This window comes from Chiloscyllium plagiosum, unplaced genomic scaffold, assembly GCF_037043375.1.
Source record: "Chiloscyllium plagiosum isolate Xiang-an unplaced genomic scaffold, Cpla_swu_hap1 HiC_scaffold_26, whole genome shotgun sequence".
NCBI classification, from domain to species: domain Eukaryota; kingdom Metazoa; phylum Chordata; class Chondrichthyes; order Orectolobiformes; family Hemiscylliidae; genus Chiloscyllium; species Chiloscyllium plagiosum.
The window spans coordinates 28,811,267-28,827,290 of NW_028270164.1; the positions used below are offsets into that span (position 1 = coordinate 28,811,267).

At 39.1% G+C, this 16,024-nt stretch overlaps 1 protein-coding gene across 2 annotated transcripts in view; it reads left to right on the forward strand.

Annotated features, from left to right (window-relative positions):
- LOC122563198 (TBC1 domain family member 22B) overlaps window positions 1-7,285 on the forward strand; it is a 314,506-nt gene extending 307,221 nt beyond the window's left edge. For both annotated transcript variants that reach the window (XM_043716741.2, XM_043716742.2), the window contains exon 13: window positions 1,174-7,285. In XM_043716741.2, coding sequence (XP_043572676.1) covers window positions 1,174-1,302 — 129 coding nt within the window. In that variant the 3' untranslated portion in view covers window positions 1,303-7,285. The remainder of the gene's footprint in view (window positions 1-1,173) is intronic.
- Window positions 7,286-16,024: the final 8,739 nt, after the last annotated feature.

The window sequence follows — 16,024 nt, forward strand, 5'->3', positions numbered from 1 at the left end:
CCACACTTAGCACTTGACATCGAAGACACATTTGACTGTCACTCTTATTTCACCTCTGGAATTCAGCTCTTTTGTCCATGTTTGAGCCAAGGCTGTAGTAAGGCCAGGAGTTGAATGGCCCTGGCAGAACCAAAACTGGGCATCACCGAGCAAGTTATTGCTGTGCAGGTGCTGATTAACAGCACTATTGATGATAACTTAATCACTACTGATAATTGAGAGGAGACTGATTGGGCAGGACATACATAGGCAATTTTCCACGTTATCAGATGCAAGAGTTGTAACTGTACAATTTAAATCTGTGTAAGTAACTGAAACTAAACCACAAGAAGACATTAAAGTAAAGCAGAGTATATTTACTTAGAAACTACACTGTCACTATTGTGCCTTTATCAATATCTTAAATAATTTTCTTATAAATTTATTTTAAAATTCCTTGTAAGGGAAAGGACTTGAAAAAAAATCTATTTTTTAAGCAGTTTGAAGATATATTTTCCAATATAACCAAATTTGTGATGTGTTTTTGTAATTATTCATCTTTATTTTTAAATTAATCTAACATGTCCCCCTCTGTCTCCTTCTATCTGCCCCCTTCTCAAATGTGTCCCCACTTGAACTCAGTTTTTCCAATCTAATATTTTTCAAATGGTTCTGGAGTATAAAATTAAAAGTCCTGATTATTGATGGATGTTGATCAGAATCTGTGTAAATATTTCGGATAAAATTAAGGATTATGGGACAACTTGATACAAAAGCAAAGTGCGCAGTCATAATCATTCTGGCTGGCATAATATGGTCCTCAATTCCTGCTAAATGGTCCAACATTTATTGAGATACCATGGGAAACCAAATAATAAGTCTCGTCATCATCATCTTCCAATGTTATGGCATTTTTATGTCTCACTTTATCACAGTGTTTAAAGTCACAAGATGTATTTTATTCATTCATTTGTGGGATGTGGGCATTGCTGGCTGGTCCAGCATTTACTCCACATCCCTATATTGCAGATGTCTTTTTTTTAATGCAAATTTCATGTTCAATTCATAAGATTTTGTTAAATCTAAAACTATAGATAGTCTTAGACAAGTGGAGAACTTTGCATTTGCCTTGATTTCATGTATTTGGAATGATTTTTGTATTTCTCAATTGAAATCTGTCTTTGTTTTTTGAAGGGTCTACTGATGTTGTTGCAGAATTTACCTACAATCCACTGGGGTAATGAAGAAGTTGGCCTTCTCCTTGCAGAAGCGTACAGGCTTAAGTACATGTTTGCAGATGCACCTAATCACTACAGACGATAAGTGGTTAGAAGTGTTGAGAGCTGAATTTAAACTCTTTTCAGTCTTTCAAGTCAGGTGGCCATCAGCTGTACTGACTGAGGCAGCAAATGGTCCAACTACTTTGGAAGTAGTTTCTAATTACTTGAAGCTTTTCTTAAGCTATTATTGTAATATACTAAATTGAAAGTGGACTGAGAGCTCCCTCAGTTTGCTCTTCATGGAGCCTTGCTAAATCTTTGATACTAGGTTATATATAATTCTTAGAAAAAAGATTTAAAAGGAATTATATTGTATGTTTCTGTATAATAGTTAAAATGTGTGTCCTTAATTTGAACTACTGTGAGCTTATACTTAGGAAGTTGCTTAAGTGTTTGGATATAGTGTGCATAAGAGAGACTGGTTAAATTTTCCTCATTTTTCAACATAACTGGCATCCAATTTCTTGTAGTAGATGATGCATTCACAATATTTTTAATTGTGCCTCTTTTTTAAAAAAAAAGTCCTCGAATTTTATTTTAGAGTTGCTGTGTATTATTTGATGTAAACTTTGGCTGTTTTGGTGAGGTATGTTCATTTAAAAGTATTTACATTTTGGCAAAATATCTTTTTTTTAATAAGCAATAAAATGATTCATTTTTTAATGTAGAATTTGAGAAATTTGGAAAAATCTAACTATCTTTATAACTTTTTTAAAAGATTTGTGTTATGAGCACTAATGGTATGTTTGAAAGGCCAATTATTAATGCCAATAATATAGATTCCAAACTAAAGCCATTCAAGATTAAAATATGTTTCTCAGGTATAGGTATTTCCTTTTGGTTTGTGTGCCTTTTGACCAATTCTTTACGTAAAGTTGAGAAACCATTGTGATACTTAAGTTTGAAATTGTTTTAGCAAGAGTTGATGGCATTTCTTTTAGCTCTTAAGATGTCTCTTTTGCTTGCTGAAAGAAACCTTGGTATGAGTTCTAGTGATTAAGAAATTATTCCTATAATTAAAATATAGAAATGTATATATTTTTAAATATATATGAGACCTGAGAAGCAGATTTTTTCTATTGATGGCCAACAATTAAATGAATAGGGTTATATCTCTGTTTCTTTCCTCCCTTATTGGTTGAGATCCAAATATTCCAAAAGTGGTGCAGATAATTTAACCTGGCTGGGAAAGCAGCTTGCCCTGCATCCAGCAATGACTGATATCATTCCCAAATTGCCTACCCTTTCCAAGCATTCCCATGTGATGAGGAGAAGTTGTGAGAAAAGTAGATCTGAGATGTCAACCAAATGCAATCTAACAGAATAACAGAAAAATAGAGAGGGGCTGAACAGTATATTCTTATTTCTATATGTTAGGGTATCAATGTAAAGAGAAAGCAGAATAACGGAGTTGAGATACGCACCAGCCATGGCCTTACAGATATGGCCGAACAGACTTGAGAGGCTGAACAACCTGCTGTTTTTCCTTTGTTCAGAAACCATGACTACTTACACTCCACTGATGGGAGCTGTATTGCTTGAAAGTTATTCTCAGAGCCAGGCTGGTTACCGTCTACCATGTGCCATCTCTAACTCGTAATGCACTCAATATCCTAAGTGCACATTCTAAGGAATCATGCTTGGAACCTAATCTAGTAATTCTAAAATTGAGAGTATTTCTTCTGTTAAACTCCTAGTCAACTTTATTGTATTGAATGTGTAATCTTTTATCATTTTTGGTCATGTCAGAAAAGAAAACGTAACTATTGTTTACTTCTACACTGAACTTGCAGTATCTTCTGTCATTGATTAGTGTGGTTCCTTAAAGGTTGTTATGCAAATATGTTGTCAGAAAGAAAGCAATTGCAAAGAAAATGTAGATGAATGATATAGGGTTCAGCAATCCACAAATAGATTTTACTATATGTTTAAAACTGTCAATAATTTCTTTTTATTTCATTTTTAACTTATTTTCTGAATTGTCAAATTTGTTTTAATTGTATGTTCCTTTTTATGTAAAGGGACAATAATTGGAAACTACTCTGCTGTGGTTTTTATGTGTCTGTTTCACTTTGGAAATGTTAAAGAATGTGTATAGTAGCTTTTACATAGAATTACAATCAAGCCTCTGTATTAACTTCCTGTGTTCCAAAAAGAAGAGTGAATGTGTAAATTACTTTCTGAACAGTTAGGCAGGCAAATGCATGGTTTAATGGATCAATATTCCTAACACTTGGTTCTGCTTCTGTTTAGATAATGTCTTGCAAATGGTTGCATCCTAATCAAAGTCAAGCACATGGGCATCTAAGCACAATTACTTTGTTTGATTAAGTCTAAAAGATAGCAAGTATATCTTCCCCTTTGTTATAATGTAGCTTTTCTTGCTAATTCTAGTTGCTGTTGATCTTGGAGTTGATTTTCCACTAAAAGGAGGGCCAAAATTGGAAGGGATCATGGAGTCATACAGCATGGGAATAGACACTTTGGTACAGTGAGTCCACATTCCTAAGCTAAACTGGTGCCGTTTGGCTCATTTCCCTCCAAACCTTTCCCATTCATGTACTTATCCAAATGTCTTTTAGATATTGTAACTGTACCTGCATCCACCACTTTTTCCACACATGACCAACTCTCTGTGCTTAAAAAAAGTTACTGCTCATGTCTTTTTTCAAAACTTCCTCCTCCTCACCTTAAAAATGTGCCTCCTAGTTTTGAACTCCACCACCTTAGGGAAACAACCTTTACTATTCACCTTATCTATGACCTTCATGATTATATAAACCTCTCTAAATCACCTTTAACCTCCTATGTTCCAGTGAAAAGAGTCCCAGCCTATCCAGCCCATTTTTACTACTCAAACTCTCCATCCCAAGCAATATCCTAGTAAAGCTTTTTTGAACCCTTTCCAATTTAATAATGTCCTTCCTGTGACAGGGCAACCAGAACTGCACACAGTACTCCAGAAGAGACCACATCGATGTCCTATACAACCTCAACATGATGTCCCAATTCTGTTACTCAAAGGTCTAAGCAATAAAGGCAAGTGGGCTAAATGCCTTTTTAACCACCCTGTCTATCTGTGATGCAAATATCAATGTATTATGTACCTGGACCCCTCCGTCTCTCTGTTCGTCGACACCACCCAGGTTTATATCATTAATTGTGTAAGTCCTGCCCTTGTGTGTTTTACCAAAATGCAGTACTTCGCAATTATCCAAATTAAACTCCTCAGCCCATTGACTCAATTCATCAAGATCTCTTTGTTATCTTAGATAACCCTCTTCACTGTCAACTATAGGACCAATTTTGCTGTCATCCATAAACTTACTAACCATGTCTCCTATATTCACGTGCACATCGTTTATATAAATGACAAACATAAGTAGGCCCCGTACTGATCTCTGTGGAACCTGAAAAACAAAATTCACCACCACCCTCTGTTTCCTATAGTCAAACCAATTTTGTATCCATTGGCAAGCTCATTCTGAATCCCATGTGATCTAACTTAAACAATTAGTATACCATGCAGAACTTTGACAAAGGCTTTACTAAAATTTGTATAACAATGTCTACCAATCTACCCTCATCAATCTTTTTGGTTATTTCCTCAAAACACCCAATCACGTTTGTGAGACATGATTTCCCTTTCACAAAACCATGCTGACTGTACCTAATCAGTCTATACCTCTCCAAATGCATGTAAATCCTATCTTCCAGACTCACCTCCAATAACTTACCCTCCACCAATATCAGGCTCACAATCTATAGTTTCCACGCTTCTCCTTATAGCCTTTCTTAAAGAAAGGCAGAACGTTCGCCACCCTCCAGTCCTCAGGCACCTCACCTGTGCTGATAGATGATACAAATATTTCTGCTGGGGTCCCTGCAATTTTTTCCCTAACTTCCCATAACATTGTGAGATACACTTGATCAGGTCCCAGAGATGTATCCACCTTTGTTTTCTAAGAACTCCAGCACTTCTCTTCTGTCATATGAACTGCTTTCAAAACATTAATATTTATTTCCCGAAGTTCTCTTGCCTCAGTTTCTTTCTGCACATATAAAAACTGATATGAAATATTCATTTAGTATCTCTCCCATCACCAGAGCTTCAATGCGTAGATGACCTCGTTAATCTTTACTCACTCTCTCATTGTTCTTTTACTTTTAATGTACTTTAGAATATCTTAAGATCATCCTTAACCTTATCTGCCAACACTATCTCATATCCCCTCTTTTCCCTCCTGATTTCCCTCTTAAGAATGCCCCAACTCACTTTATACTCTTCAAGAGATTCATTTGATCCCAGTTGCCTATATCTAATATATGGTCCCTTCCTTTTCTTTACCAGAACTTCAATATCTTTGTTCGTTCATTGTTCCATACTGATACCAGCCTTATTCTTTATGCTAATGCCTCTGAACTCTCATTATCTCACTTTTGAAAACCTCTCACTTTGTCAGTCATCCCTTTACCTGCAAACACCCTACTCCAATCAACCTTTGAAAGTTCTTGTCTCATTCCATTAAAATTTGCCTTACTCCAACTTTAACTTTTATAGAAGGCTTAACCTTTTCCATAACAATTTTAAAACTAATACAATTATTAGTGTTCCCCTATTAACACTTCAGTCATTTGCCCTGAATTATTTCCCAAAAGAAGGTCAAGTTTTGTTCCTGATCTAGTAGGTATATTGATAACGAAAATTTTCTTGAAAACATGTAACAAATTCCTCACCATCCGAGTCTTTTACATTATGGCAGTCCCAATCAATGGTTGGAAATTTAAAAGCTCCTGCTCTTACATCCCTATTATTCTTTCATATATCCAAGATCTCTACATATTTGCTCCTCACTTTCTTTCTGACTAATTGGGGCCTGTATCACAATCTTATCAATGTGATTATCCCTTTCTTATTTCTGATTTCTACCCATATAATTTCACTGGATGATACCTCAGAAATATCCTCTCTAATTACAGTAGTAATGTTTTCCTCAATCAGAAACGCCACTCCCACTCCTATCTTGCCTTCCATTTCATCCTTCCTATTGCATCTAAAACCCTGAACATTGAGCTGCCAGTCCTGTCCTTCTCTCAGCTAAGTTTCTGTAATGCCTATGATGTCCCAGTCCCATGTTCCCAACCATGTCCTGAGTTCTTCATCTTACCTGTAAGATACTTGCATTCAAATAAATGCAGTTTAATTCGTCAGCATTGTCTTGTTCTCCAACTTGCTCTAGTCTGCCTTTTCTAATTAACTTGATCTTTAACATCCTCATCTGTCTCTCTATTTTTACTATATCTTAGGAAACACCCCCCAACCTCCCCTCTCTACTAGTTTAAGGGCTCCCAAAATAGAACTAGCAAATCTCCCTGCCAGGATATTAGTCCTGTTCCCATTCAGATGAAGCTCATCCCTTTCGATCAGGTCTTTTCTGCCCCAGAAGAATCGCAATGATTCAAAAGTTTGAATCCTTGCACGCTGCACCATCTCTTCAGCCACTGATTTATCTGTCCTATCTTTTTATTCCTACCTTTTGAGGTTCTACTTTTTCACGTTCTACCTAACCCCTTATTTTTACTATGAATAGCCTTAACACTGTCCCTAACAATGTTGTTCCTACCAATGTATACAATAACTGGCTTCTCACTGTCCCCTTTGACAATATGCTTCAACCACTCTAAACTACCCTTTATGATTGATTATGTAATGTATTGACAAAAATTGGGAACTGATTGCTTGGCTATGATGCTAACTAAGGAATGGTTTGTAACGCTAGGAAGCTTTAAGCACTTTTTTTAAACTGGCAAATGTGCACACTGGTATAATGGACAAATAATCTCACTCCCATGTGAAAAATGAGACTTATTTGATCAGAATTACTATCCTTTACATGATGCTGGCATAGGAGAAAGTGAGGACTGCCGATGCTGGAGATCAGAGCTGAAAAATGTGTTGCTGGAGAAGCGCAGCAGGTCAGGCAGCATCCAAGGAGCAGGAGAATCAACGTTTCAGGCATCAGCCCTTCTTTAGGAATGAGGAAGATGTGCCAAGCAGGCTAAGATAAAATGTAGGGAGGAGGGACTTGGGGGAGGGGCGTTGGGAATGCGATTAGTTGAAGGAGGTTAAGGTGAGGGTGATAGGCCGGAGAAGGGGTGGGGGTGGAGCGGTTGGGAAGAAGATTTCAGGTCAAGAAGGCGGTGCTGAATCCGAGGGCCTCCTCTACATTGGGGAGACACGCTGCCTACTTGCGGAACGTTTCAGAGAACACCTCTGGGACACGCACCAACCAACCCAACGGCCCCGTGGCTGAACACTTTAACTCCCCCTCCCACTCCACCAAGGACATGCAGGTCCTTGGCCTCCTCCATCGCCAGACCATGGCAACACGACACCTGGAGGAAGAGTGCCTCATCTTCCGCCTAGGAACCCTCCAACCACAAGGGATAAATGCAGATTTCTCCAGCTTCCTCATTTCCCCTCCCCCCACCTTATCTCAGTCCCAACCCTCGGACTCAGCACCGCCTTTTTGACCTGCATTCTTCTTCCCGACCTCTCCGCCCCCACCCCCTCTCCAGCCTATCACCCTCACCTTAACCTCCTTCCACCTGTCGCATTCCCAACGCCCCTCCCCCAAGTCCCTTCTCCCTACCTTTTATCTTAGCCTGCTTGGCACACCTTCCTCATTCCTGAAGGAAGGGCTTATGTCCGAAACGTCGATTCTCCTGCTCCTTGGATGCTGCCTGACCTGCTGCGCTTTTCCAGCAACACATGATGCTGGCATAATGGTGCAAATGATTTCACTCCCATGTGAATAATGAGACTTATTTGATCAAATTGCTCTCCTTTACATGATGCTTAACCACATATTGTTGGATGAAGCTGGAATCCTTATCAGGAAGCAGAAGAAGCTAAGCTATTTCAGCTATTACATATTGGAGAATTGCTATTTATATGATGAAAATGTGATCGGTCGCAACGTGCAGTGAACTTGTGCGCCTTTACTAACTGTTCTGAACTGTACAGATGCAGTAGTATTTTGGCCACAATTGTGTGCCATCTCACGTTGTAAATATTAGGACAATGTCTATGACTCTGGAATGCTTACAGCTATGCCATCTGAAGCCAGAGAGTTGTTGCATGGATTTCAACAGTATCTTTAGATCTTTAGAATTCAAGTGAACAATAACTGTGACACTCCACCTTTTCACTGTGTGATGTTTTAACATGAAATGCACTATCAAAAAGACATGATTTGTTGTCACTCCTATGTGCAATAAATCCAAAAGATACAAATTTTCTGCATTGTGTAGTAGCTGTTATAGACTTGTTTAGCTGATTACATGATGCAAGATATTTCATTAAAGTAGTTTATTAAAGACTGGAACCATGTGATCTCTCAAACACATCTGTACAACAGTGAAGAGATTAATATATTAGCCCTTTGGATGATACTGTCTCTGAAATATGCCAAATTATTTTCAAACCATGTTTTTTTAAATGCTTCTGTAGACAGTGCTAATATGAGGCTTTAAAAAATTAAATTCCTGCTGTACATCAATCAGTTGTCTTTGATTATTATTCATCTGTATAGCTCATCATGCACCTGAATTTCTGTAATGTTCTTCCGAGGTTTCCACTAGGAATGCAAGATAACTGAATAGAAGGTGCTGTTTATTGCTTTCTCGCTCTAGGAGAAGTAATTATTGAATTTAATTTCATCCCACAAGCCTGTTATCTTCAAGTTAGCTCCAAGTCATCACTGAACATATAGCATTTGGTAAACATAGTGAGTTTAGATTAGATTAGATTAGATTAGATTACTTACAGTGTGGAAACAGGCCCTTCAGCCCAACAAGTCCACACTGTCCCGCCAAAGCGCAACCCACCCATACCCCTGCATTTACCCCTTACCTAACACTACGGGCAATTTAGCATGGCCAATTTACCTGACCTGCACATCTTTGGACTGTGGGAGGAAACCGGAGCACCCGAAGGAAACCCACGCAGACACGGGGAGAATGTGCAAACTCCACACAGTCAGTCGCCTGAGGCGGGAATTGAACCCGGGTCTCTGGCGCTGTGAGGCAGCAGTGCTAACTACTGTGTCACCGTGCCATCACTAGTGAAAACAAGCATCAGACAGATTTTAGGCAGCCCTGATCTGCCCTGTGTTCCAAATGTAAATTCCCGCCTTGCCAAAATAGTTGATAGTTACGTGAATGCTGCTATCTAGATATGCATATAAATAAATATTGTTATAATCCCCAGTGGAGACCGATGATTTTTAAAGAGATTAATTTCAAAGCAACCTATGAAAATGACCCAAGGATGAGATGTCACATTTTAAGACTCTTACCGTGGCAAACTAAAATCAGATATATGGCACATTACTTAAAAATACCAATACAGCAAATTGAAGCAAAAGTGCTTTTGCATTGACTAGCTAATGGAGTCAGGATATATCTTTGAGCCAATTTGGCTTCGCCACACACTGCAGGTATGTTACATTACGCTAACAATGTTACCACAGTCTGCCAACAAATTTATTTCTCTCTGTTGTACTTGGTTGTAACTTCCAGTGTTCTTCAGAAATCATTCAGCCGTAGTCTGAGTGCCCAAATATGACTTTAGCAACAAGGCCCACCTGGGAAGCTCCTTGTTCCTTAAGTCTCCAAGTCTTGTTTGTTCTCTTCCTTTCAAGCAAATCATTTTTTTTTACGAGCATGCCACTTCTACACTTGTTCTGTTCCTGTGTCTTTCTAAAGAAGATGTACTTTCATTGTAAGAAAGATGTGAAAACTGTCTCTTGGTTTCTATTTGTTTTGCCCCCATGGCAAACCAAGCCATGAAGGCCTGTCTCCAACCAGTGATGGTTATAGTCTAACCTCACCATTTCTCTTTTCGGAAACTTTCATTTTGTCTTAAGTAAAAGAAGGCATTTAAAAACATAATTATCTTACAAAGTCCACCATTCATATTAACAAGTTTGTATATCACAAGTGTGTGAGTACTTTTTAAAAATGTACTGTTGTGTTGCGCTGGGGTGGTGCAATGGAAATCCAGCCTCACTAGTCCCAGAATCATCACAAAAATTAAACATATTAAAAAGTACACAGGGTTTCCTAATGTATCTGATTTTCAGGCCCAGGTAGATAGGAAGCACACACAAAGTTTCTGTATTTACTAGGAATTACTATTTATTACAAGTAATTGGACTCTAACTGCAAGTGTAAGTCGTCAGCATGTAGCACCTCTTGTTAAAACTCCAATCCCCTTATAAACTCACCCTTTCTCTCGTTCTCAGACAAACAAGGTAAAATAAGTTATAAGCAGAGGGGAAAACTGGAAAGGTAGTTCATGTGTCTTTGTTCCCAAGTTCTGTTGTTGAGGTGATCCTAATGATTCTCCTTCTGGCCAGCTTCAGTCATCTTTCTCCAAATGTTTCCACTGGTTGGTGAGATACACAAGGTTCATTTTCAACTGATAAATCAGAGACTGTTTATAAGTCACAGCTTGCAACAACTGTTACAGGAAAAATAAACTGGTTTTCTTCAGGCTAAGAGTGAGTTTTGACTGTAGAGAACAGAGACCACTTCTGCGCCATGGAAGAACTTAGCACCTTTCTCATGCTCTCTCAGTCTAACTTGTTCCCAGGTCCGAACTATTGAGTTACTTAAAAGCTGATTTCACGGTTGATGGCAGGCAATAAAGGTCTGTGTCGTTGATAACTGGTCACTTGTCCATAGGCCAATTACTTCTTCTTGGCAAAATCTTCATCTGCCCATCCCTTCAGCTCCAAATTGTCTGGACCTTGAACTTCAATTGTTGCGTGTTCAAACAGTTGTTGACAGGATGCCTGAGTCGTCCACACATCAGGGAGACAGGACGCCAACCTGTGGAACATTTCAGACAACACCTTTGGGACACAGGCACCAAAAAAAACCCCACCGCCCTGTGGCCGATCACTTCAACTCCCCCTCCCACTCTGCCAAGAACATGCAAGTCCTGGGCCACCACCAACAAATTCAAGCCACTCGACGACTGGAGAAAGAACACCTCATCTTCCAGCTTGGGACCCTCCAACCACACGGCATCAACTAAAACTTCACCAGTTTCCTCATCTCCCCTCCCCCCACCTCATCCAGATCTAACCCTCCAACTCGGCACCACCATCTTGAACTGCCCTCTCTGTCCATCTGCTCCACCCTAAATCTGGATTTAACTAAAACGATCGAGAAGAACTGGTCGGAATTGATTGGAAAAGACAGCTAGCAGGGAATGCAGTAAAGCAGCAATGGCAGGAGTCTCTGAGGGCAATTTGGGAGGCACATCTAGTTACCGTTACTCAACTGTAAAATCATTATACCTGATTCCAGCTTCTCCCTTTCAAACTGCAAGTGAAGTCTATTATGGTCACTATCCCCTCGGGGTTCCCTCACCTTAAGCTCCCTAATCAGTCTGCCTCATGACAGATCACCAATTCATCCCAAAGAATAAGGAACGTACAAAGAGGAGGACAAGGCTGTCATGGTTTACAAGGGAAATCAGGGACAGCATAAAAACAAAATAACAAATATACAGTGTGATGAAGGTTAGTGGGAAGTCTTTAAAAACCAGCAGTGGATAACATTTTTAAAAAAAAAGCAATAAGAAAGGAGAGAAGATCAAATCTGAGAATAAGCTAGCCGATAATGTAAGAGAAAATTGGAATACTCTTTTTAGATATATAAAAGATAAGAGAGAGGCAAGAGTGGACATTGGACCACTGGAAAATGAGGCTGGAGAGGTAGTAATGGAGAACAAATGGCAGAAGAATTGAGTCGTATTTTGCTTCAGGTTTCATAGTGGAAGACATCTGCCACATACCAGAATTTCAAGAAAATCAGGGCAGAGGTCAGTGCAGTGGCCATCACTAAGGAGAAGGTGTTGTGTAAGGTGAAAGGTCTGAAGGTGGATTAATCACCCAAACTAGATGAAGTACACCCAAGAATCCTGATGGATTTAGATGAAGAGATTATGGAGGCATTAGTGGTGACTTTTCAAAGATTGCTCGGGTCAGGGAGGGTACCAAGGACTAGAAAATGGTTATTGTAGCACCCCAGTTAAGAAGCAAGGGATCAAAGATGGAAAATTATAGGCAGATTAGCTTGGCCTTTGTTGGTGGTAAGATTTTAGTGTCCATTATTAAGGTTGAGATAGTAAAGTCACCCTTTTCACTGAAGAAGTGCTTATGCCCGAAACGTCGATTCTCCTGTTCCTTGGATGCTGCCTGACCTGCTGCGCTTTTCCAGCAACACATTTTCAGCTTTTAACTGTTCTCAAGAACGATTACTAGACCCAAAACATTAACTCTGTTTTCGCTCCACAGATGCTGCTGAGATTTTCCAGCAATTTCTGTTTTGGTCAGTATTTTTACTTGTCTGGGAAATAAATAGTGCCAGGGAGAAGCATGTGAGATAGAAATGAAACTAATCAGATCCTCATGCTTACACCCCAAGACCAAACTTTAACCATGAATGTAGCGTGAGTCAGGGAGTATGGAAAGTGTAGAGGGATCTTAAGAAAGCAATTAGAAGAGCAAAGATGAGGCATGAAGAATTCCAAGATATTCTCCAAGCCTTTTAAGAGGATTACTGGAGAAAGAGTAAGGCCCATTAGCGACCAAGGAGGTAGTCTATGCATGGAGCTGATGGATATTGGTGAGGTATTAACTGAATATTTCTTCTGTCAAGGTTCTTGAGCCAATTGACATCGACAATGAGGAGGTATTGGCTGACTTAAAAGAGAACAGATCCCCAAATTTATCCCAGACTGTTGTATGAGATGAGGCAAGAAATTATAGAGGCTCTGACCCAAATTTTTAATTCCTGACTGGCTTCAAGGGAGGTACCAGAAGACTGGAGGACAGATAATGTGGCTCCACTCTTCAAGAAGGGTATTGGGGATAAACCAGGATATTTCAGACTAGTGAGCCTCCAATTGGTGGTCAGGAAACTGTTGGGGAAAATGAATTTCCACCTGCAGAAGCAAAATCTGATCAGGATGGTTCAGCATGGCATTGTCAGAGAGAGGTGACCAAGTGTGTAGTTTACATGGATTTCAGCAAGGCTTTTCACAAAGTCATGTATGAGATCCTGATAAAGGAGTTAAAAGCACGTGGGATTGAGGAGAACTTGGCGAGATAGGTTCAAAATTGGTTTAGCGGTAAGAGACAGAGATGGTGGGAGATAGATTTTTTTTTTGTGTGGCCGGAGGCTGAGACTCAGTGGCATATCAAAAAGATCAGTGTTGGTTCCCGTGTTGTTCATATGACACACAAAAAACTTATACTACAGAATGATGTAGACAGGTAGGCAAATCAGTGGCAGATGGATTTAATCCTAAACAGTGAGAGGTGGTGCACTTTGGAAGATGTAACAAGACAGGTTGTAGTCATTGAATGGTAGGACACTAGGGTGCTCCAAGGAACAGTGAGGTTTTGGGATGGCTGTCTGCAGATCCCAGAAGGCAGCAGGCCAGGTTAATAGGGTGGTTAAGAAGGCAAAAGGGGCATTTGCCCTTATCAGTCATGACCTAGATTATGTGGGCAGGGCGGTTATGTCAGAGCTTTACAAAACTTTGGTTAGGCAACAACTGGAGTACTGGGTGCAGTTCTGATCACCATACTATAAGAAGGATGTGATTGGACTGGAGGGGGTGCAAAGGAGATTCACCAGGGTGTTGCCTGGGATGGAACATTTTAGCTATGAAGAGCTGTTGGATATGCTTGGATTCTTTTCTTTAGAGCAGAGAAGACTGAGAGCAGACCTCATTGAGGTGCATAAGATTAGAAAGGGTATGGATAGGGTGAATAGGAGGCAGCTATTCCTCTTAGTTGAAGGGTCAATAATGAGGGGCATAATTTAAGGTGAAAGGCTGAGGTTTAGAGGGGATTTGATGAAAAACATTTTCACCCATAGGATGATGAGAATCTGGAATGCACTGTCTGTGAGGGTGGTGGACATTGGAAACTTCACAATCCTTAAAAACTAGTGAATGATCCTTGAAATGTCATAAAATTCAAAGGTGCAAGCCAAGTGTGGGAAGTGGAATGAGTGTAGATAGGTAGGTGCAGAATGAATGTAAGCAAAAGATCACTGCATATGTTATGTCAGCTCATGTTACCTCATGTTAACACAATTAAGTAGAAGCTGAATAAACACCTCCAAGATTTTAATTAATGGTGAAAGGATTGTGATATGTATATTTCATGCCATATATTGGACTCTTAATATCTTTGAGTTCAGCATGAAGAATGTAAGTAATATTTTAAAATATTGCAAAATTAATTTTAAAGTGTTTCCATGGTAACCAGTTGACTCAGTAGATTTAAAATGTGCCAAACACTCCTTTCTTTCATAACTGCAAGAATTGTATTTTGGATGCAAATCGTTTTCATCAATCTCAGATGCTTATGTTAAAAATATTATCTTTGTTCAGAATTTGGGTTTCTTGAGTTATTGACTGCTCCCAGAACAAGATTATAATTGTTAGTTGGTTTCATTTTTATGCTTGTATTCTAAGTGATGATACAAAGAAAGGAATACATGTTAAGAGAAGGGCACAGAGTCTGCAAAAGGGATACAAGTTAGCTAAGTGACAACATTTGGCAAACAAAGTATAATGTGGGAAAATCTGAGATTTATCACTTTGCTGATAAATAATTAACCTGACAAGAAACTAGAATGTTGCAGTGATGACAGATCTGTCTGTTCCCAGAAAACAAATCACAAAACGTTAACATGAAGATAAATAATTAGGAAGGCAAATAGATGTCAGTTTTTACTGCAAATGATATGGAGTAAAAACAGTGATAAAAGCTTGCTATATTTGTACAAGATATTGTTGAAAGCTCACTTCCAACAGTTTAGATCTCTATACCTCAGAAGGGTTATGCACATATTGGAGGCAATTCACAGAAAGCACACTGTTGATTCCTTGGGATGAAGTATTTGCTTCATGAGTAGCTTGGGTATGAGGTGTTTTTTTTTAAACTAAGTGAGCTTGGTGGGGCAGATGATGAAACAATGTATCCCCTAGCTGAGGTATGTTGGAACTATGGGATAGTTTGAAAAAGAGGGATCTTTTTCTTCTCTGAAAGACTCATTAGACATTGGAGTTCTCTACCTTAGAAAGCAATAGAAGCTGAATTATTCAATATATTCAATGCTGAATTTTGGCCAACTTTGACCTATGTGGAAATGAAGGATTTTAGGATCATACAGGAAAATGGGGTTAAGGTCATAATCACATCAATTATGATCTTATTGTACAGCGAGCACGTTTGAGAGGTCAGGTGGCCTACCTCTACTGTATTAAAAATCACACAACACCAGGTTATAGTCTAACAGGTTTATTTGGAAGCACTAGCTTTCGGAATATACTCCAGAACCACCTGATGAAGAAGCAGTGGTCTGGAAAGCCAGTGCTTCCAATTAAACCTGTTGGACTATAACCTGGTGTTGTGCGATTTTTAACTTTGTACACCGTGGTCCAACCCCGGCACCTCCAAATTAATTATGCTTTAGGGATGTTTGATGCCTGTTGAATGCCTGATACAGAAATGTTCCTTCCCTAAATACTTCATTGAAACAAAATTACGGAATTTATATCAACCACCTGATGAAGGAGCAGCACTTTGAAAGCTAGTGCTTCCAAATAAACCTGCTGGACTATAACCTGGTATTGTGTGATTTTTAACTAAATCATAATTATCACACTT